General features: G+C 55.0%; 2 protein-coding genes and 1 gene segment (V, D, J or C); 2 read left to right on the top strand and 1 right to left on the bottom strand.

The window, feature by feature from the left end:
- The first annotated feature begins 6,808 nt into the window (after positions 1-6,808).
- On the top strand, positions 6,809-7,126 carry LOC141970196 (feather keratin Cos1-1/Cos1-3/Cos2-1). The gene has a single exon (XM_074926612.1). The coding sequence runs from the start codon at positions 6,809-6,811 to the stop codon at positions 7,124-7,126; it is 318 nt and encodes a 105-aa protein (XP_074782713.1).
- Positions 7,127-17,400: 10,274 nt separating this feature from the next.
- LOC141970533 (T cell receptor alpha variable 4-like) lies at positions 17,401-18,813 on the bottom strand. The segment is given in 3 exon segments: positions 17,401-17,521; positions 17,995-18,316; positions 18,762-18,813. Coding segments are annotated over 3 exon segments (495 nt in total).
- Positions 18,814-22,468: 3,655 nt separating this feature from the next.
- On the top strand, positions 22,469-22,774 carry LOC141970182 (feather keratin Cos1-2-like). The gene has a single exon (XM_074926590.1). The coding sequence runs from the start codon at positions 22,469-22,471 to the stop codon at positions 22,772-22,774; it is 306 nt and encodes a 101-aa protein (XP_074782691.1).
- The last annotated feature ends 636 nt before the right edge of the window (positions 22,775-23,410 follow it).

Genomic DNA, 23,410 nt, shown 5'->3' with positions numbered 1-23,410 from the left:
AAAAGCCCAGAAAGGCAGGAGGCCCTGAGGGCTCGGCAGCCCCATGACCTCCTGAGGAAGAGCGTTCCTCTTGCTATGCTTCAAGATGCAGTGGGATGGCAGGAGTGGGTCTGGGGATCCAGGAGATGCTTTACTTTGCAGAATATCAGGAGTGGTGATGCGGGGAACAGCCCTTGGGATGGCTCAGAGCTGCTGCTCCACTTTCCTCCCCCTCCAACACCCAGACTAGGGGCCATGGGCAGCACGCTTGGGCAGGAAAAACATCACCCATGCTGCTGACTTTGCTGAGTCTGGAAATTGGAGCTACACATGTCGGAGCTGAGGGCAATCAGCACAGAAATGGAAACACTGCAATGGTGAATTTCTGAGGTAGATCAAATTGCTCTCATACAGAGCTTGTAGGGGAACGTGAAGATTAGCAAGCATGAGGGTACTGGGTGCAATTCCCAAGAGAGCTGCACAGAGCTCTTGACTGCTTCATTGGCGCCCCCAGAGAAACTGTGCTCAGGAATTAGCTGACACTGTGGGGGGATGTGGACTTCTCACATATAAACCTCATCCTTCTCTTGGCAGCCTCTGGAGTCTCAGATCCTATTTCCTGCCATCCAAATCCACATACTTGACAAAAGTGTACAGGCAGAAGCAGCATAGCCCTCTCCTTCCACAGCTGCATGGCCCAGCTGTCCTCCTCCCAGCTCCTGGGCAGGGACCAATGCTTCCTCCTCCTTCTCATGGCCTATGGCCACTGCTTGGTTACCTGCACCCCACTGTGCCATGGGGCCATCACGCATCAGGCTGTGTGTGCCTGGCTGGTGGCACGGACATGGCTGGCCGGTTCCCTGCCTCCTGCTCTGCACACAATACTCACCTCCCGCTTGGTGCACCGTGAGCCCAGGCACATCCACCGCTTCTCTGGTGCTCCCCCAGCCTTCCTGGACATGCCTTGTGCTGACCCGTCTGACAACCAGGCTGGGATCACGTTCCATATTGGCGATGTGACCCTGGGCTCCTTCCTCTTCATCCTCACTTCCTACAGGTGCAGAGCAAGAACCATCCTGCGGCTCTGCTGTGTGGAACACAGGCACTGGGCTGACTCATCCTGTGCTTCCCATGTCAGTGCTCTGTCCTGTTCCTACGGGCTGAGTCTTCTCCTCCATGGGAACTGACCTCAAAAGGGTCACTAGACAGAGCGGTGGCTGTTCTTTACACCGCTCGTACTCCCCTGAGGAACTCCTTGATTTACACCCTAAGAAGCAAACATGAGAAAGCTGCTCATAGTTGTTCGCATCCAGTGAACAACTGGCAGGGTCATAGTGTTTGACCGTAGGAATGATGAATAGAGCTGTTTCCTTTGAAGAAAATGCTGTAAAGCTTGAAGGACAGAAAGTGAGAAACCTTTCTGTGGATGGGATCAGTAGAGTGTCCTGTGCCCCGGAGTAGGGACAACAATAATTCCCGGTGCTGTGGGAGTGACTGAGCACTGGCATAGCTATCCCAGGGACTCTGCTGACTCTTCCTGCTTAGAGAGTGAGAAAAACAATCCTCGACACAGTCCTGGGCAACTGGCTCTAGGTGGCCGTGCTTGAGCAGGGGGATTGGACCAGATGACACCCAGAGGTCCCTTCCGACCTCAACTGTTCTGTGATTCTCTCATTCTGGGAGAGCAGCTGATGTAGAGCCGCTGAGGGTCCCCAGCATCTGAAGGCATGTAAGGTTCCTATACTGTCCTCTCTAGCTTTAGTTCTAATTAATGACATTTTAAGGAATGCTTGGAAGAGGCTGAGTGCCTCTTTTACTGGAACCCACCACTCTCATTTCTGGTTCCCCAGCCTCAGTGTCTACAGTCTCTGGGGAGTTGCTTGTCCCAGGGACATCACTCTCTGCTGCTGTGTGAATACACCACTGAGGCACCATTTCCTAAATTCCTTCACAGAGCAGGGGCCGCTCCCCCAGCCCCACATCTCCCTTCAGGAGATCACTCAGCACAGCTGGGAGCATCTAAGGCTGTTGCCTCAATCGTGATGTGGGGAAGCTTTGTGGCTGCAGCAATATGGATGTTCTCTATTTTTTCACACACAGACGTTGCCTAGGACTTGTCTTTGCAAGAGGCTGAGAACTGTGTACTGGGTCTGTCTGAACTGGAATCGGTTTTCCCCTATAGCAGCCCTCACGGTGCTGTGGTTTATGCTGGGAGCTGCAGGGTGTTGGCAGCACCCTGGTGTTGTGGCTGCTGCTGAGCAGGGCTTACCCAGCACCAAGGCTCTTTCTGACATTTCCCCCAGTGGGACGGGGTTGGCAAGATCTTGGGGGGGGACACAGCCAGGACAGCTGACCCAAACCGACCAAAGGGATATTCCAGACCATGTGACGTCTGCTCAGTATAAAGCTGGGAGAAAGGAGGAAGGGGGTGGGGTCACCCTTGGTCCTCCGAGGCAACCACTACGCGTATTGGAGCCCTGCTCCTGAGAAGGCCCGACATCGCCTGTCCATGGGAAGTAGAGAATAAATCTGTTTGCTTTTGCTTCTGCGCGTGGAATTTTGCTTTGCTTTGCTTATATTAAAACTGCTTTTGTTTCACCCACAAGGGTTGCTTTATATTCTTTCCCCTCTTTACCCTGTTGTAGAAAACAAAGGGAAAGGTGGTGTGAGTGTGTGTGTGTGTGTGAAGTGATTGACTGCCTTGGTAGATACCTCGTATTTAGCCAGAGTCAAACCATCACAAGCTGGCATTGAACTTCCTGGTTGTCAGAGCTGTGTGTGCATGTTCATGCTCACATACATGTTCTTCTGGCTGTGCTCACGTGTCCATTTGCACATATGTGTGTCTGTGTGTGCCTGGAGCAATGCACAGGCAAGCAGGAGTGTGCACAAATATTGGCTGCGGGTCTGTTTGTGCACATCTGTTGATGAGGGCGTATGTGTTTTATCGCATGCACGTGCCTTCATGCAGCTGAGCACGGACGGGTGTGACAATGGTCTGCAGAGATGTAAGTGTGTGGGCACAGGGGTGTGTAGGTGTGTGCTTTTATGCGTGCACAGCGCTGTGCATGAACGTGCAAGTGTATCTGGACAGCCATGGGTGCAGGAGGATGCATATATGTCAGCATGTGTGTGGAATATCTGTGTGTACATGTTGGTTTGGGGGGTGGCTGTGCCTGTGCCTGCTCGTGGGCTCCTTTGGAAACCTGTGTGCACACACCTCTTTCTAAGTGCTCAGATATGACACATGTCTCTGTGTGTGCATGCCTGTGTGTGTGCGTACCTCGGTGCGGGTATAGGTGTGCGTGTGTGTGCACACGTGAGCGTATGTCAGCGGTCTTGCTAAAATCCGGGTACAGCTGAGCCAGTGCCCCTCCCCTTCCCCACAGAGCCAGTCACCTCCTCACAGAGAGCAATGAGGTCGCTCAGGCGTGATTTGTCCTCAGTTAACTCATGTCAGCTGCTCCCAAATCCCTTCTTTCCTTTCATGAGCTCAGGAACGGCTTCTGAGAACATTTGCTCCATCTCCATTCCAGGGACTGAGTAGAAACTGTCCTGTCAGCTCCTTGAAATGCCTTTAGATGCCTCCCAAGTGATCCCATTGACTTGTGTATCGCCAGGTGAGAGTAAGAGCTCCTTCGGTGTTTATTCTTTTACTGTGGGTGCTGCTTTATTCCCAGAGAGGTGCGGGAAGGTTCCGGGGTGTGGTGGGCCGGAGGATTAGCACTATCAGTAAACACTGAGAAGAAATAGGCATCGAGTACCTCAGCTTTTTCCCTTGGTCATTTGTCACCAAGTCCCCTGCCTCACCGAGCAACTCGTAGCCTTCCTTTTGCTGCCAATCGGCTCAGAGATAATTTCTTGTTTCCCTTCACCTCCATTACCAGTTTCCATCCAGCTCTGCTTTGGCTTTTCCTGACTCGCCGTTCTGCACCTTGCAGAGACCATCCTTGTGCTCTGAGGAGGCTGTCTTGAAGGTTAACCCCCTCTCCCGGGACCCTCTGTGCTCCAGGGCAGTTTCCCATGGCATCCAGCCAAGCAGGAAAGTCCCTGGTGAGACTAAGCCGTGCTCTTCTCCAGTCAGGGGCGCTCATCCTCCTGTTTGTCCTGTCAGGCCTCTGAGCATCCTGAGCTCCACAGTCTCCTGGACAGTGAGGGCAAGGCTGCCCTTGACCTTTACATCATCCAACAGTTCTTCCTCATTTGTGAGTAGCAGGTCTAAGAGAGTCTCTGCATTGCCTTTTCATGGATTTCCTGCATCAAATATTTGTCTTTCATACACACTAGACATGTTCTGCTTTGCTTGTGCCCAGCCATTTTCCTCCTGCAGTAGATCCTGAGGGTGGTCAAAGTCACCCACGTGTGCCTGGGCTTTGGACTGTGACTATGAGGCTTTCCCCAACTGCCTGACAAAGGTGTCATCTGCCTCCCTCTCTTCTTGAGCAGGAGATGTGTAGCAGCCACCTAAGTACACCACCACCTGCGCCACAGGGGAAGTGTGAGAGCCTCCCCTGGCATGCTGTTCCCCCGTGCATCCCTCTTCTACCCTTGTGACATCCCTGCTCTTCAGTCTGTGGTGACCTCCCCCTCCATACCTACTCTAAACTCCTCCTTCCCAGTTCTGCAGGCATTTGGAAAGACACTCTTGCCTCCCCTTGCCACGCACATTCCACCCCTGACCAGTGTCTTCACTCTTCCAAGAAGGTCATCTGTGGACACAAGATAAAACAGCAGAGTGCTGCTGCACCTTCCTCCCGCCATGCATGTGGCCAAATGAGCTCTTCCACATGAGGGAGAGGGAGTCTCTTGTGACTTCTCTGCCATGCTTTGCATCTCATTCCTACTAAATATGCATGTTGCTCTTAGCAAATACAGGTAATTAAGGGGTTATAGGTATAAAAAAAGATCCCTTCAGGAGATATGTCCTTCCAGCCCTGTGGGACCAACTCAGATTCCAGACATATTCCTGTGTAGAGAATCTTTCAAGCCAGACTCACCAGCAGAATTCATAGACTCACAGAATCATAGAAGAGTTTGTGTTGGAAGGGAGCTTGAAAGACCATCTAGTGCAAGCCTCCTGCCATGGGTAGGGACAACTCCCACTAGATCAGGTTGCTCAGAGCCCCATCTAACCTGACCTTGAACACCTCCAGTCACGGGACATTCTCAACTTCTAGGGTCAATCTGTTTCAGTGCATCAAAACCCTTATCAGAAAAATTTCTATCCTTATGACCAAACTAAACCTACTTTTTTTCATTTTAAAGCCATTGCCCCTTTGTCAGTACAGGCCCTTCGAACACATCTGTCTTTCTATAAGTTCCCAATTAAGAATTGAAAGCTGCAAGAAGCTCTCCCCAGAGCCATCTCCTCCCCAGGCTGAACAACCCCACCTCACTCAGCCTTTCCTCAGAGGAGAGGTGTTCCATCCCTCTCATCATTTTTGTGGCCTCCTCTGGACTGGCTCTAGCAGAGCCTGCAGACCCTTCCCACAGACACTGAAGAGACATCAGCTCACACACGGGAATTATCCCACCCCAAAGCAGATGTGCACGGCAAATGGAACGACTCCTCTTCCCTGGAGACACTGATCCTGCCCTTGACCCATGGTGGCCTCTGAACTCCCCAGACAGCAGAAGCTCACAGCAGGGCCAGCCTGCCTGGTCACATCTCCATGGCTTGTTTCATCATGTGATCAGGTGTGAACCCACAGTCTGTCCTGCCAGCGCCTACAAGCCCCTCCATCCCATGCCTAAAGCCCACATCCATGTCCACGGTACTCAGGGACAGACAGAGAACAGGGAAAGGGCTTTTGTGGGGTGAATGGGCTCAAGCTGGGCTCATTGCTCTCATCAGTTGCATCTACCACTCTGACCTAACACAGATCATTTTTCCCTCAGCCACATGGAACTCTTGAAAACAGGACTTGGAGAAGATGACTCCGTCCAGTCCAAGAGATGTGTAGACAGTGTAGATGTCTCTCTTTGGGTGTCTTGTTGAGTCTTCTCAACTAACTCTGAATGACTAGAGGTCTAGATTTGTGTTTGTGTGTCCGCCTGTGTTCACGTGCACATATTTGTGTGTCTGTGTGTTGTCTAACCCATCTGTTTGGTCTACCTTGAGTGTCCTTTAATGGACTCCTCCAGGATGTGAGCCGACTCCTCTGCTCAAGTTGACGTGTCTTGCTCCGCAAATGATGGGCCTCGCATTATTTCACACAAAAGATGCCTTCACTGGGGAATGTACTTGGCATCAAGCAGGAAATGAAAAGACAGCGATTCCGGAAGCCAAAACACAGCCCATAGCATTAGGTGGGATGTTTTGCATTCAGGATGAGCTTGTCAGATAATAACCACCTCTACAAGGGATGCCTCTGTCAGCCTGGGGCAGTAAAGGTCCAGCATAAAAGCCAGCAGAGCTCCTCGCTCTCTCATCCACTTCTCTTGCCTCCTTCTCCTTGAGAACCAGGTGAGTCTGAGGTCCCTTCTCCCTCTCTGCTTTCTCACAAAGGAGGTCTCACTTCAGTGAACCTGCCAGCTGAGACCGGCTTTGTTCCATACCAGATCTTGGGGCTGCTTGTCATGGGAGAGGGGAGTGGGGAGAGTTCAGCTTGGAGGGATTCTGGAACGGTACTGAGGAGGCTTCTGTACTCAGGCGTAGAGAGTAGCTACATAGGAGCTGGTGGCTCTTTTTGGGCTCTGGCGTGATGAGGTCACGAATCCCTCATACATCTCTGCACAGCCTCATACTGCAGTGACAAGCTACTCATCATGCATCCCCATATATTTCTTCCTCCCTGACTATCTTGCAGGTGCAAATCGTTCACAAGACATGTCCTGCTGCAGCCCATGTGTGCCCTGCGAGCCCTGCTGCCGGCCCTGCGGCCCGACCCCGCTGGCCAACAGCTGCAATGAGCCCTGTGTCAGGCAGTGCCAGAACTCCACCGTTGTCATCGAGCCCTCCCCCGTGGTGGTGACCCTGCCCGGCCCCATCCTCAGCTCCTTCCCACAGAACACCGTTGTGGGCTCCTCCACCTCCGCTGCCGTTGGCAGCATCCTCAGCTGTGACGGAGTGCCCATCAACTCTGGGGGCTTTGACCTCTCCTGCATTACCAGCCGCTACTGTGGCAGAAGGTGCCCCCCCTGCTAAAGCCACTGGTGACAGCCCGCACAAGGACCCCAGGAACCCAGAAGCTCGTGCTGGACTGAGGACAGAGCTCCTGGCCAGCGATTTCAGGGAGGCTGAGCATCCTTCCAAGGGAGGGCAGCTGTGCCTCTCTGAAAACATGGCCAAAGTCTAACTCCTCTGCCTTCTCTTCCCTCTCATCTCTTTCTTCTCTTCTCTTTTTCTGGCCTGTAAGACCCCCAAAGTCAATCTGGGGATTCTGGAGGCTCCTCTCCCTCTGTGCTGATGGATCCCTTTTGGGATCTCCACCATGGCCAATGGGCACAGACATTTGGCAGCTGCTGGTGCTCTCCCTGATATGGCCGCCTCTTCTCCAAGTGAACTCATTTCCCTCTCTCAGAGACATTAAAGCTTTCTGCATCCCAGCCTCTGTCTCCACATCATTCTTTTGTTGTTGGACATTGTATCGAGTTGTTGAGGAAGAAAGGCTTTGTCTGGACTTATGGGAGTCAGGTCACTGAGCAGGCAGATGTTTCATCATTCGGAGAGGAAGGGGAGGATGGGACACATGGCAGTTGGGCTCTCTCAGGAACTGTCTCTTGGAGATGAGGAAGACTTCCCTGGCTCCTCCACAGCCAGTTGCAATCATGCTCTGCCTTCTGGCATCTCTGCTCAGACACATATCTGTGGCCTCAGAGCATGTCCTGCAGAAATAGAACACCACTACTGCTATCCCTTAGAGAGGAGATGAATTCTGCTGGAGGCTCTGAGAATGGACTTTTTTTTGCCTTAGTGCTGGGAAAACAATCTCACTCAAAAGGTATCTGCAAAAGATGTCGGAGTGGGTATCTTGTGAGAAAAAACTTTTAAAACAGCCCCAGAAATTCTCCTCCTCATCTACACATGTGTCAAGATAATGACGGGGCATGACCTCCATACAAGGGCAAAGATAGCAATGACAGGTCACCTCTACACCCTCCATCCGCCAAAGGGATCACTGCACAGACCAGCAGTCACACACTTCAAGGGGCTAACATGACCCTAAGGCTGATGTTCAAATCAGCCTGTCCAGCCCTCACACCAGAGCCCTCCTGTCACTCACACACCCCCGGCTCCCACCAGACAGGGCACCCCAAGGACAGCAGCCAGTGCCCAAGCCCCCATGGTCCATCGGTGCTGCCTGGCCTTCCCGCAGGCATGAGGCAGCTCTCCCCAAGGCCGGGTCTTCTCCTGGCAGGCCCATGAGGTCGGGCATGAGAAGGGCTCCAAGGACCAGCAGAGTGCACTGGGCAGAGCAGGTCCTCTGGATCCCAGCACATGGTGACGCAGCAACAGGAGAGTCCACAAGGTGGTTCAGACTGTTATCCACTATTGTAATAGTCATGCAATTCCAAGAAGGAGCGTTGCACCGTGATATGTTTTTTATGTTTTACATCTATCTTTGACCTCTGATGGACACATCCCGCGGCAGATTCTCTTAAGACACAGGCCTGCAGGAAAACCTGAAGCAGCAATGTGCAACGGGGAATAACAGAAAGCAAAGAGCAGCAGCAAGGAACCATTGACCAAACAGCCACAACCTCCTGCATTGCCTGACCCCACAGCAGAGGTAATGGGCAGAAGAATCATGTGACCTGTGGTGAAAACAAGAGGACCTGAGACTCTGACACCACATTTGCCTTCTTCTCAAACCACTGACACTGTCCCCTCCTGGAAGAAGATTTTGACCTGCAGATCCCTGGGTGCCCAGGGGAAGCAGAGGTGCCAGGGGAGAGCTGAGGGCCCCTTCCCCCAAGCTCAGCCTTGCACACACACAGCCCCTCCCTCCCCTGGGTTCTTGCCCAGCCAAGGAACCTCCCTGCACCAGGGTGTCTTGCAGAGCACAGAGGTACAAGGCGCTGTCAGAGACCTCGACTTCCTCCAGCTGCAGGACGCTGTATTTCCCTGTGGTGTTCAGCAACGTGGTGAGACGGCCGCTCTGCCTGGGGCCAGCTGCTGCCTGATACGAGAGCAGCTGGGGAGCTTGGCCTTTCCTCTGCTGGTACCAAGACAAGGCATAAAAGCTGGGAATCTGGTATGTGCAGTTGGTCTGGAAGGTTTCTCTGTGCTTCACTGTGACTTGTCCTTCTTGCTGGGTGACTGTGATCTGCCCCATGGTGCCTGGAAGAAAGGGAAGGTCAGCAGCTCTGCTGGGAAGGGATCTGGCAAGAAAACAAGGGGTGGATGCAAAGGCATGGAGCCCAAGGAATGCTGTGCTTTGCCCATCCTCGTTCTCCCTGGTGTCTGACTTCTGAGAGAAACACGGAACAGCCTGTCGTGCCTCATCTTTCTTTTCTCTGATCAGCACACCTCCAGCAGGTTGAGGGGTCCAGGGAGATTTTGAAAAGTTTCCTTCTGCTTCCCCATCCCTGTCATTGGGATTGTGGAGGGCTCCTAGCTCCCTGAGTACATGCAGTGCTGAGCCCAGTGTTGGAAAGAGAGAACCCTGGTTGTGTTGCCAACCAGCAGGAAACTGGAGGCCATGGCAGGTATGTGCCAGCCAAGAGGCAGAATGGGACACCCCACTGATGTCAGTGGCTTGAGGGCTTTAAAGCCCTGGTAGCAGCATTGACACTTTCTGCTAATTAGTGGTGGAAGGGTGAAATCTTGGAGTTCAGAGAGAGCTGAGAATGACAGCAGGTGTGTCATAAGAGAGACAGAGAGAGAGAGAGATGGATTGAAGGGGAGACAGATCCAGAATAAGGGCTCTCATCTATCTCTTCTCTCTATTCTCTTCTTGTTTCAAACAGTAAGAGCATCTGGAGCCAGCATTTCCTAATGTTTTCCTATTGTGCAAAAGTAGCTCCCCACATCATCCTGATGAGGTTTGTGATGGTTTCCGTGGGGGAAGTAGAAGTATTTGTTGACAGAAAGCCCGGACTTACCCAGCAGTTGCCCCAGGAAGGCCGTGAGGATGAGATATCCGAGGTGCATGTCGAGACCAACCTGCCCATTTGCTGAGTGAGAGAGTCAGAAAAGCACCTCCCAGCCCCGAGATAACAGAGCTGCCGGAAACGGCTCTGTTGGGGGAGCAAAGGAAGAAGTGGGGAGGGAAACGACCTGTTCTCCCTGTGCCTGAAATGCTCCTTCTGGGTTTCTCCCTCCTCCAGCAGCAACACCTGTGGCTCCCTCAGCCAAGGGCCTTCTCAGCATCTCCACAGTGAGGGGCCCTGGGGGCTCTGGGGGCTCCAGCTTTGGAAAGGGGCTGTTTCCGGACACTGGAGTCCTCACCCCCCCAGCTAGAATCACCTGCTCTTCTGCACAGCCCCTGCCGGGCCATCTGGGAGGTCAGGCGTTTCTTCCACAATGAGGTTTCACACCTTCCCCTGGTGTCCGCAGCTCTCTGGGGATGTTGCTATTTCTGCTGAGAACAGAAGCCTCCTCCAGTTCTGTCACTTCTCCCCTGTCCTTCATCAGCTTCCGGGGAGCAATATTTTTTCCCTAAATCCGCATAAATAGGAGATGAACCCTGCTGTGCAGCACCCAGGGGTTCTGCCTGTGTCTTGTTCTGGTGGGGGAACCTATGGGGAGAGAGAGGAACCTGGCTCCAGTGAGGCTGCTGGATGCCACAAACCCAGAGGTGACCAGGGGAACTAATCCGTAGGGGAATGGGTAAGGGGTCCGCAGGGAACAGCACGAGGGATCAGTGCGTCACCCAGACACATACCCAGGGAGCACATCGGGCACCCACTGAGGTGCTGCACTGTGAGGGGTGGGGATGGGGCAGCCCTGCACCCCAGAGCTGAAAGGGCACGGGATGGGCTGGGGGATGGGTAGGTGGATACCCCTCCTGCCACCCCCTTCCCAGATCAGCTCCAGAGTGATCCCATGCACCAGTCACAGCAGAGGTAAAAAAGTCTGTTCATTTTGGTTGTCTCATAAAAAGCCTAAAACACCTCCACAGTGTGGTCGGTAATGATCCAGGTAACTACAATGGTAATAATAGGAATATTCTCGTGGAAGTTTTGCACATCATTATGGCACGACAAGAGGTTTCTAGAACTGTGGAGTGTTCTGTGGCTGGCAAAGCCTTTCCCAGGTGGAAGAGCAGGCTAGAGCTCACCCTGCAAGGGGCTACAGGATGGATCTGCCTTCCTAAGAGTCACAGCAGACATCTACAGCAGCATTAGGACTTTGGCATTTCAAATGAGAGCAGAAATTGAGCCAGAGTCCTCAGCCTGCAGCCATTCTCACTGAGCTCAGGGTCACATCCCCATGAATCTCTCCTTCCTTCATTCCCGTTTCTTTCCTCTCCCCTGCCCTTACACATTGTCTGGCTTGGCTGCACCTGGGTCCATCAGTGTCTGCCCTGAGGCTTCTCCCAGCACCATTCTAGGATGTAGGTCTCAGACACCTGAAGAATGACACTCCCAACATGGAAGACCGTGACTGTCCCTCTCAAACTCTCCATTTAGTGGGAACTTTCACCCTCTGTTTGAAAAAACAAAACCCCATGAACGACAGAATCCCTTTTCCTGCAAGCAGTGACCCATAGTAACCACAAGACAATCGTTCATGAAGAAGTTAGGCACCTGCGTTTCCAAATTTCTAGCAGGCTTTTCCCCTGTTCCAGACTGGTTTTCCTGCCCTTTTCATTATCAGTGTGCTCAAGAAGAGTTTGACTCCATCTGGCCCTGCATCCTCCAGGCCAGTGTTAGAAGCATCAGAAAGCTCTCTCTTAAGCTTCTCTTTGGAAGGCTGAAGAGGGCCAGTTCTCTCAGCATCCCCCCATGTCTCGTGTTACTTAACCAACGAATTGGTACATTTGGAAGGGACCTCTGGAGGTCACCAGGTACAAGCCCACCTCAGGAAGAGGCACCTAGAGCTGGTTGCAAAGGACCATGTCCAGAGGGATTTGGAAGACCTCCAAGGATGGAGACTGCTCCACCTCTCTGGGCATCCTGTGCCAGTGCTCCCTCACCATCACAGTGAAAAAGGGTTCCCTGGTGTTCAGAGAGAGCCTCCTGTGTTTCACTTGGTGCCCAGCGCCTCTTGTCCTGTCACAGGGCACCACGCAGAAGAGCCTGGCTCTGCCTTCTTCACACCCTCCCTCCCGATATTTGCACACAGTGATGAGAGCTCCCCGGAGACTTCTCTGTGCTGACCAGTCCCAGCTCTCTCAGCTGGGATCTCCATACGAGACTTGCTCCAGGCTCTTCATCATGGAAGAGGCCCCTTGTTGCTCTGTCTCCAGTATGACTGAGACATACGGTTCCCAGTGAAAACACACACACTTACACCCTGGAGTCACTGCTTATACATCAGTCCCGCCAGGTGCTGGCACAAAGAGCAAAAGGCCCCGTGACCCTTCTCCAGTGGCTGGCACCAAGGTCTACAAGCCCTGTAGCCACTGCCTGTTCGCCCAGTTAGTGGCACCCAGCTCTCTCTTGCACACCAGTCTCTCCAGTTACTGGCACTCAGACCTTGCAGCACACACACGGGAAAGGGAGTGAAGCTACACAGAAGGGGGCTTAAGGAAGGATTTAATAAGGAATCGGGGGGGACTGTGGTGATCAGGCACAGGGCTCATCCCGGCAAGTGCACTGACCAGCCCCTGCTTAGGGGCAGGGAGCTCCTTTTATCCTTCCTCCCCTCTGTTGCCTCGTCACCAAACAGGATAAAAGAACGTATCGACACCAATGTGATGTATTGTCCTGGTTCAGCTAGGATAGGGTTAAGTTTCCCCAGCAGAGAGAGAGGCGGAAGGGATCTCCAGCGGGTTATTCATACCATGCTGACCTCGGGTCCAGGCGGGAACTTTTTCCTTGGTGGCTTTTGGTGGCGGGAGCACACGTCGGGTTTGTTCCTGGACCATTGCGGTATTTCTCTGTATATCTTCGGTCTTGTTCACTGTTATTGCTGTTTATTGTTGTTATCATTGCTACTGCAGTTGTTCAGATTGTTTATCACACTGTTGGATTAAATCTCTTCTTATTTTAACCCGGGGTTTGTGCCTCACTTCCAGCCCGACCGGCTGAGGGGGGGTGAGGGGCAACGGCAACGTGCTCTCCGGTCCCGGCAGGGCTTAAACCAGCACATGTAGGTAAGCAGACACTCCTTTATTAATGGCCGGGTGCACAGGGGAGTCGTCTCACCCCCAACAAACACCTCGCGCCTGTAACATGCTGATTATATAGGATACAGTAACTCACAACGAACAAGTTCTCATACATACACATAAATATTCCCGTAACTCATTTTCTTATTCCCACCTTTTTCCACTCCTGAAATGAGTCGGGGGACTGCTTTTACAACCACCATGGACTACTGACTCGAAAGAAACACCCTCCAGTGTCCTTGTCTCCAGGCATTTGGCTCACATTACAACTCTGACATCTTTCGAGGCCCTTTCACAACGTATCTTCTGGAAAACTTGATGTATCCTCTCAGAACACCTGCACTACAAGGCAATAAATTGTCCTTATTGATCAGCCTAACAACAGTACCCGGTCATGAATCTTATTCTGTAATAGAAACCTGGTTAATGATTATTACCCGCCTGCGTGGCCTTAGCCTGGGACTTTACAAAGGACTTTGTAGCAGCATGACTGCTTGCACGATCACTCTAAAACAATCTTTATTTAAATCAAATTCACCAAAACTCATTAACATCAGATCAAATTAACATCGAATCAATAACAGCCTCCCCTTACTCCTCCCCAGTCCCCTCTTGCCCACCACCTTTGACCCTTCCCCTAAGCATTCCTTCAGAACTCTTGTCTAGTCCTGCAGGACCCCCCTGAAACACCCCAAACCCTCAGGTTCCTCTCCTCACTTCTTGTCACTTACAAAGCCCAGCCTCAAGCACTTCAAAGCTTCCCCTGCAGTTCCCTGATGGCCCATCAATTAGAGGCTGAAGAGCTCTGGTCTCCCTCCTTGTCTCCCTCCTCACTTCCTGAGGGACTGCTGTCATTGTGTGCCTTGATTATCACTTTCCCTTTGACTTGTTCTTCCCTTTGAAAGGGAAATGGACTTGATCAGACAGCCCCAGTGATATGGAGGCTTTCACTTTCCACGGGTCTTTAAGTGACCTCTGGGGAAGTTCCTCGGGGGAGTGAATTCCTCAAGATGCTGAAAGGCCCCTGTCCGCAGAGAAAACCGGGTCACTTGAGTCATGGCTCTGGGGGGAAACCCCAAGGTGAGCTCAGTCTTTGAAGTGTGTCCCTGCAGCACCTGCAGCAGCACTAAGCCATGGCATTCACTTTCCAGGACACCCGTGATGGGGCAAACGTGAAGGAAAAGGGAAAGGCTGGCCAAAGGAGCCATCAGTTTCAGAGACAAGGCATAGAAAAGACTCAGGTCATGTGAAATGTTATTCTGGAATGAATTACTTTGCACCCCCATGTTCCATCATATTTATTGTTTGCTCTCCCAGATATCCTGTTTCCTGCAAGGCCCTGAACCCTCTCTCACAGCAATTTGGGAACACCCCAGCATGAGGACAGACCTGAATTCCACCTCCAGGTGGGATCCAAATCTTATCATCCTTAGCCCGTCCAGGTGGAAAGGGGACTTCTCATATCTCTTCCAGTACCTCGCAGAGACACTTGTCTACAGGTGCCTCACTCGCTTTGCCTCCTCCTCTTTCCCTCTGACCCATCTCTCCCTCGAACACATCAGCCACCCACTGCAGAGCAGGTTTTTATCTTAAGGCAACTTCATCAGGCCAGCTTCCTCTCTGGTGTGCCAGCCTCAGCATCTGCAGGCGCAGGGCATCTGGCTCACCCCAGACACAGCCCTTTGCTGCCGTGGGAGCATGTCAGGGCAGCACCTCTCCCCGTGCTGAGCTGGAACTGGTCCCACACCTCCACAGCTGCCCTACAGCGATCACCAGGGACGGGCTGGGTCTTGTCTGACTCTGAGATGGCTTTGCCTTGTAAAGTGGGGAAGCCCTGCAGCTGCAGCAATAGGGATGGTCTCTAGCACATGCGAGAGTGAGTGTCTGCCAGTGTGTGTGTGAACAAGTGCCTGTCTGTGTGTGTCTGTGCGTGCGTTTGTGTACACGGGAGCTTTTGCAGGTGAGCAAGTAAGTGTGTGTGGTGTCAGTGTGCAGGTGTGTGTATGTGTGTGGGCATCTGTGTGTGCAGGCGAGCACATATCTATCTCTGTACACGAGCTTGCACGTCTATCTACATGTAAGTGTGAGTGTGCAAGTGCGCTTGAGCACGTCAACACTGATGTGATGACAAGTCTCGGGACTGTGTGTGTGTGTGTGTGTGTGTGCGTGTGCAGAGGTTCCTGTGCAACTGGCTGTGCATGCACATGTGTTTCATGTGTGCTGACATGTGATGGCATCACGCAATGATAGAATATCTGGAGTCGGTAGGGGCCCATAAGGATCATCGAGTGCAACTCCCTGCTCTTTGCAGGACTGCCTAAAGCTAAACCATATCACCGAGAGCATTGTCCAGAGGCTCCTTGCACTCTGACACGTTTGGTGCCGTGACCGCTTGCGTGGGGAGCCTGTTCCAGTGACCAGCCACCCTCTCAGTGAAGAACCTTTTCCTAACGTTCAGGCTGAACTTCCCTGATGCAGCTTCATTCCATTTCCTTGACCTTTTCCTCTCCATTCCATCGCCTATCACTTGTCACCAGAAAGAGATCAGCACCTCCCCTGCTGCTGCCCGCCTTGAGGAAGGTGCGGACTGTGATGAGGTCACCCCTCAGCCTTCTCTTCTCCAAGCTGAACCATCCAAGTGACCTCAGCCACTCCTCATAATTCTTGCCCGCAAGACCTTTCACCATCTTGGTCACCCTCTTCTGGACACTCTAAGAGTTTGATGTCCTTCTTATGCCGAGGCTCCCAAACCTGCACACGGGACGTGAGGTGGGGCCGCACCAGTGCAGAGTGGGACAATCACCTCCCTCGACCGGCTCGCTGTGCTCTGCGTGATGCACCCCAGGACACCGTTGGCCCTTTAGGCTGCCAGGTCACACTGTTGACTCACAGTCAACTTGCCATCAACCCAAAGCCCCACATCTCTTTCCGTGGGACTGCTCTCCAGCCTCTCGTCCCCAGCTTGTACATATAAGCAGGATTACTCTATCGCAGGTGGAGAATCCGGCTCTTGCGCTTTTTACATTTCGTGAGGTTGGAGACTGCCCAGCTCTCCAGTCTATCCAGCTCTCTCTGCAAGGCCTCTCTACTCTCCCGGCAGTCCACAGCTCCTCCTCATACATTATCATCAGCAAACTTACTTAAAGTACATTTGATTCCTGTGTCTAATCAATTATAACATCTGTGAAGACAAATGTCTCTAAAATGGCGCCTCTGGGAACTGTGGAACATGGAGTAAATATTGCTGCAGTGTGACGAGTGGAATAGTTGTCAGGAATTTCTGCTGTCGCAATTTGGAGAAGGGATGAGAGATAAAGTACACTTTGGTGTGAAGGAATTATTTTTGTTCATGTAAGTGAAGTTTGTGAACATTGTAGATTGTGTGATGAATGTATGTAGTAGTGATAATTCTAAAATATGTGACTCGCAGAGCAGAGGGGGTGAATACATCGGGTTTCTAGAGCAAAGTTTTGGTCGCAGGGGAGCTGCAGGGGTGGCTTCTGTGAGCAGATGCCAGAAGCTGCCTCCCCTGTCAGGCAGAGCCATTCCCAGCTGTTTCTAGGACTGACCGGCCACTGACCAAAGCTGAGCCAACCAGTGATGCTGGTAGCACCTCTCTGATATTGAAGGAAAGAAGGGAAAATACTGTTGTACAAGAGATGCTGGAAGAGAGGAGTGAGAAAACGTGAGAGAAACAACCGTGCAGACACCAAGGTCAGTGAGGAAAGAGGGGGAGGAGGTGCTCCGGGTGTCACAGCCGAGATTCCCCTGCAGCCCGTGGTGAAGACCATGGTGACACAGGTTGTCCCCGTGCAGCCCATGGAGGTCCATGGTGGAGCAGATATCCACCCTGCAGCCCGTGGAGGACCCCAGCCACAGCAGGTGGATGTGCCCTGAAGGAAGCTGTGCCCACGGGAGAGCCCGCACCGGAGCAGGCTCCTGGCAGGACCTGTGGCCCCGTGGAGAGGAGCCCACGCTGGAGCAGGGGAAGAGTGTGAGGAGGAAAAAGCAGCAGGGAAAGTGTGACGAACTTAGGACAACTCCCATTCCCCTGTGAGTTTTTCACTGAGCACTTTGCATACGGTGACATAATGTTCAAAGGACGTGGCCGAGGGGATCAGGAACGGACCCAGGAAGAAGTGGGAAAATGAAAGCAGGAAACACAAATGGTCGTTCTGCTGACAAGGAATGTCTCCAGCATCTAGGGGACAGTGGTGCGGGCACAGCAGATCTCCAAGTAGGAAAGCCGGCCAAGGAGGAAACACATCGGCATCCTCAGGGGCTGCTCACTCCCCACAGGGACAAGGATGAGGCTCTTCCCACTGAGATGAGGAGAAAAAAGGAGAAGACAAAGACAAGCAGGGCCAGGTGTCCCTTAGAGCCCGGCCCGAGGACGCCCCGTCGGGCAGCACAGCCTGAGCCCGTGGGGAGGCAGCAAGAGAGCCTGGGGGAAAGGCCGCCCTGCCCTGCCTGCCTCGGCCAGCCCGGCTCCCTCTCCCCGGGCAGCGCTGCCCGAGCGCGGCTCTTCGGTGCCCTCAGGAGCACAGACCCGCCGCGGCCGTCAATGAGAAGAGGTGCTGAGGCCAGGCCTTGGCTCCGGGGGGGGCCGGTGGTGCCGGTGGCGGTGGCGGGGCCGGGCGGGCGGGGGAAGCGGCCCGGGGCCCGGGGCCGGGCGGGGCCGGGCGGGGCGAGGCGGCCCCGGCGGGCGGAGCGGCAGCGCCCCCTGGCGGGCCCGCCCGGGGCTGTCCCCCCGCCCCCGCCGGCCCCGCCCGGCCCCGCCCGCGGCGGTTCGTGCCCGGCCGCAGCCCCGGCTCCTCTCCCCGTGTCTCCCAGCGCGCAGTAATACACCGCCGCGTCCCCGCGCCGGGGCCGGGCGAGCCACAGGGCGCTGGACCGGCGGTCTGCCGCCACCGACAGCCGCCCCGGCGGGGCCTGCAGCTCCTTGGAGCCTTTCAGAGCGAGCGCCAGGAATGCGGGGGCTCGGCCCGGGAGCTGACGGTACCAGAGGATGTAGTCGGCGATCTTTGGGTTGGGGTGGGAGCAGTTGATGGCGACGCCGGTGCCCTCGCTGGTCTCTGCCGACGGCTCCTGCTGCACCTGGGCTCTGCCCGCAGCCACTGCCGAGGAGAAAAGAAGAATCACTTTGCTTCAGCTGAACGTGTCGTGCAGCGGGAGAGGGGAGAAGGGGACACTTCACAGATGGTGGGGGTGTGATCTGAGAACACAGGATGGAGAGACAGTTTCTCGGAGAGTGGTGGTTTGGGGACAGGAATGTATGAGGGAGGTTTGGAAGGGCAGTCCGAGTGAGGAAGAGGAGAAGGGGCTGAGGAACAGAGATTGGCTGGGAGAGAAGGAGAGATGGATGGATGGATGGATGGATGGATGGATGGATGGATGGATGGATGGATGGAGAAGCGGAGTAAGAAAATAGAGAGGGAACCTGGGAGGGAATGATCTCATTGGGGGCAGAAGGGAGGACAGAGAAGGGAATAATGTTGAAAAAGGCCGAGCCTCGGTCCCCGCAGCCCTGTCCCGCCCCGCGCCGTCGCCAGCCCCGCGCACCCAGGAGCACCGCGGCCAGCCCCGCCAGCCCTGCGCCCCGGCCCCGCCGCATCCCGCCGCTCCGCCGCCCGCGCCTCGCTGCCCCCCGCCAGCCCCGGCTCTCTGCTCCGGCCGCGGCGCCTCCTCTCCGCCGCCTCCGCTCCTCTCCGCCGCCGCCAGCTCCGCCCCGGGGCTGAGCCCTGCGCCCGCGGCGGGGCGGCAGCGGGGCGGGGAGCGCGGCGCTGCCGAGCCCGGGTCCCCCCGCAGTGGCCGGCGCAGACGGGGCCGGGACGAGCCGCCGCCGCGGGGACACCCGGCGCTGCCCCAGCTCCTGAATCCCGGTGACGGGCGCTGCTGCTGCTGCTGCGCGGGGACGAGGCACCCCAGAACCACTCCGAGCCCGCCCCGGGGGCCCCTCGGACTGGTGCTGCCCTCGGAGCCTCTCTCGCCGGCCGAGGGCCCCGTGAAAGGCCGGCAGCGGCCCCGGGAACAGCGGCGGGGAGCGCGGAGCCAGCAGGAGGCGGCGCCGCGGCAGAGACCGGCCGGAGCGGAGCTGCCCGCAGCGACACGGGCTGTGCGGGAGTGCGGGCAGAGGCGGCACCGGCACCGCCACCTCGGCCGCGGGGATGCCGGGGCCCTGGAAGGAGCCCAAGGCAATGGGGAGCGGCACGGCAACAGGGCGTGGTGGGAAGCTTTGCAAGTTCCAGTGGGAAAATCGGGCGCTTCAGAGCCGATCCGCGAGGAAAGGGCACGCGGGTCTGCTGCTGGGTGCTCTCCTCCATCGGGGCAAAAGGCAAAGGGAGATTTCAGGTGAAGTCTCCAGGCCCCGCCATGCACGTGTCGACTGCCGGGCAAGATGCAGGAAGAACCAAGGGCTGGCGGGCACTTCTCGGGGCAAGGAGGGCAGGCAGGGGGGAGGTTGTGCAAGCAGGGGAGGTGCAACAAGCACAGCGGGAGAAGCTGAACGCCTAAGAGGAGACATCAGTGCTGCTGGCGGGGATGTGGTCTGGGAGAGAAACAGCCCCTTTCTGGAGCCAGACGGATTCTTCCTCCCTGCAAACACAAGGACAAACGCAGCCCTCCTGCCCAGCATTTCTCAGACAGCTTCCCTCCCCAGCTGACCCCGTGACTCACAAGCCCTTGATCCTCCCTCCTCTTCCTCAGTCCAAAGGTGTCTCACGTGGATGGAAAATACCTACGGACTCAGGCCCAGCCCCCTCCCACCACACAACCTGGTCAGGTCAGCTTTCATGTCCCGATCGCTCAGGGTGAGCATCAGGGGATTCAACAGGGACACCTTGGTGGTACAGAAGTCAGCAGCCACGCTGTGCGCAGGGCTCTGGGACCCTGTCCTCAGGTGCTGGAGACCGCGGGCACATAAAACCTGTCACTACACTGAGGCGGACGGTCATAAAGGAAGTGCAGGGTTGTGTCAAAGGTCCTGCTGACTTCTAGGTACTCCTTCCACGTGCCCTTTTCTTGTTCGATAGTGTCTGTTACATTTTGAGGAAGCAATGAGGGTGGCCCTCAGCTACAGCAGAGCCTCAGCCCAGCAGCAGCTCCACGGAGAGGGGACTCAGCCCTGGCTGAGCTCTCCCAGCAGAGCTCCCTGGCACTGATCTCACCGAGGTCACTCAAGGGAAGGGGGAAGCCTTGGCTGCCCTGTGTCCAAGCTGGTCCTGAGCCCAGGCAGACAAATATTCTGGGGGGGAGATGGGCTTAGAGCATTGACCCACTGTAGACAGCCCTTGTTGGCAAGAGAGTCTCCCCTGGACAGCCCTGTGGGACAGCAGCAGGCTTTGGGGGATGCAGTCTTGAATTTCATATCCCTTGCTGCTCTGGGACAGGTGCTGGGCACTCAGAGTGAGACTCCAGTGTGGGGCATGAAGGTTCCTGTGGGCAGAAGTCTGAAGTCCAAGCCATCATCATCTCTCTGGATTTCCTTGTGAAAGGCACAGGGTCTGTCTTTCCCCTCACAGCACAGCGATATCAGGCTTCATGCTCCTTTCATTCAGTACCTGTTTCGTCCAAGATCTCAGTCCCTGCCTGATACAGCACAGATGCACAGACACATTTTTCATGGTAGGGACCTGAGAGATGGCCATGTCCATGTTGACACAACTGACACCGCCCGGGAAGCAGATCCCCTCAGGGATGGCCAGCACATGGCCAGCAGGATTCCTCAGCCTTTCTTCTTGCCCAGAAAGCAATCCCCATCCCTCTGATCTCTCTAGAGCTGGGGAGAGCAGCCGTGTCCTGGCCTGGAGAGGCAGGGAGGGGGCACTGCCAGCCATGCTGAGGCACTGCCAGGGTTGTTACACTGAATTAAACTAAGGGCCCAAGCTGGAGTGAAACCATCCTTGTAGTGGCCTGACATTGGCAGCAGCGGAGCGTGAGCTTTGGAGAGGCAGGAAAAGGAGGGCTCAGGAGCCAGGGGCTGCACTTCAGAGCCTCTTCCCTGGACACATCTCTAGCAGGCTGGTGCCATCACCGTTCAGCTGCACTCAGGCTCCTTCTGACCCCGGGAACCTGCTGCTCTGTGGTGCTCATGGACTGAGCAGAGGAGAGTGTCCCTGCCATGAGCAGCACATTCCCTCGTGATGAAGGACACACAAGGACACACACACACACACACACCGGCTCATGTACACTAACATGGAATTCTATACAGATTTGTACTCCCACATGCATCCACACAAACGTGTCTGCTTACAGGTAAACACAAGAAAAGAACAAGCACGGGAACACAACGGACCATGGACACTGCTGAGGATCCCTGGGGACTGGGCAGTGTCAGGCAGGGTGGGGTCAAACCCCAGCAGCACAACACCTACACCTGGGGAGGCAACAACAAGTGACCACGGAGGTGAGCTGAGGAGGGAGGCAGGCAAACACATGGACACGGTATAACTTCATGGGTGGGATCCCACGGCATCCGTCTGAGGAGGGCTGGAATTTCATTCTAATAACACTTCAAACAGCCCCACCCGAGCGACCCAGGCTGACATCACTTGCCTGCTCTGGAAACATCCAACACTTGAGCTGAGTCTTCTGCCAGCACTGCTGCATTCCTGCCCTAGAAATCCTGGGGCCTTTCATCCCAGCGCTCAGAACAAGCCTCCACTGGGCAATGGGCATGGCACAGACCTGGCAATGAAAAGGAGCAGTGCAGGAAAGGAAAGCACAGCCCATATCATTAGCTGCGATGGTTTGCATTCAAGATGAGCTTGTCAGAAAATGGTGACCTCTGCAAAGGGTGCCTCTGGTCCTGCGGCAGTGAAGGGCAGGTATAAAAGGCAGCCCAAGTCCCTGCTCTCTCATGCCCTTCTCTTGGCTCCTTCTGCTTGGGAACCAGGTGAGTCTGAAGCCCCTTCTCCTCCTCTTCCATAGGGAGATCTGCACTTGGGAGACATCCCAGCTGATATTGCTCTGTCCTGTCCTGGGGTCTGGATCTTCTTGTCATGACAAAGGGAAGTGGGAAGAAGGTTTGTTGAGAGAGAGGCTGCAGTGCTGAAGGGATTTTGGTTTCCTAGTTAGGAGAGAGCCTCCCTGGGACAGGATGCTCTTCATAGGACAATGAAGACTGTGTGGGTCCTGGCAGAGCTTCCATCTGCCACACAGCAGTGGCCTTGGCTCCTTGGTGACAGGGTAACCAGGCAGGTCCTCACCCACCCTTGTGCTCTGCTTCCTCCCTGCTTCTACCCAGGTGCACCTCCACCCTCAGAGACATGTCCTGCTACGACCAGTGCCTGCCATGCCGGCCCTGCGGCCCGACCCCGCTGGCCAACAGCTGCAATGAGCCCTGTGTCAGGCAGTGCCAGGACTCCACCGTGGCCATCCAGCCCTCCCCCGTGGTGGTGACCCTGCCCGGCCCCATCCTCAGCTCCTTCCCACAGAACACCGTTGTGGGCTCCTCCACCTCCGCTGCCGTTGGCCGCATCCTCAGCTGTGACGGAGTGCCCATCAACTCTGGGGGCTTCGACCTCTCCTGCATTACCAGCCGCTACTGTGGCAGAAGGTGCCCCCCCTGCTAAAGGGGCTGGCAAAGCCCCATGGACACACCTTGAGGAACTCAGAACATGGTGCTGGGCAGAGGATCAACTTTTGGATCTTGTTTTCAGGATAGTTGAATGGTTTTGCCTTTCTTTCCATTTTCTTTGTTTGCTGCCTCTCCCCTCACACACCCCAGCACCAGCTGGGTAAGGTCCATCTATCTCCTCTCCCTCCCTGGGACAGGCAGACAGACATCACGCAGGAACTTCTCTATGGCCAAGGACTGCAGGGTCTCAGCTGCCCCTGGGGCTTTCTGTGCTGCTGACCTCCACTTGGAGGGACTTTGTTTCCTTCTTTTGACCCATTAAAGTTCTGCTGCATTCAGGCCTGGCCTCCATGTGGTCCTTCCCTCTGTGGACACTGCCCAAGCTGCCAAAGGAGAAGGGTGTTGCTCTGGGTGGAAGGGGGTGAGGGCACAGGGAGACCTTGCCTTGTTGTGTCTCTGTGCACAAACGCCCAGAAAGGCAGGAGGCTCTGAGGGGTCAGCAGCCCCATCAGCTCCTCAGCAAGAGCCTTCCTCTTGCTATGGCTGGAGCCACGCTGGCTTGTGCAGGGGCTTGGCTTTGGGCTCTGAAAGGTGATTTGCTTTGCACAATGGCAAGAGTGGTAAAGGAGGG

The sequence above is a fragment of the Athene noctua genome, chromosome 25 (genome assembly GCF_965140245.1).
Source record: "Athene noctua chromosome 25, bAthNoc1.hap1.1, whole genome shotgun sequence".
NCBI lineage: Eukaryota > Metazoa > Chordata > Aves > Strigiformes > Strigidae > Athene > Athene noctua.
Note: the sequence above shows the minus strand (reverse complement) of the source record. Positions and strands in the feature narration are given on the sequence as shown.

Bases quoted from the DNA above. Each gene is read 5' to 3' on its own strand.
- LOC141970182 (XM_074926590.1), top strand. From the start codon at position 22,469: ATGTCCTGCTACGACCAGTGCCTGCCATGCCGGCCCTGCGGCCCGACC.
- LOC141970196 (XM_074926612.1), top strand. From the start codon at position 6,809: ATGTCCTGCTGCAGCCCATGTGTGCCCTGCGAGCCCTGCTGCCGGCCC.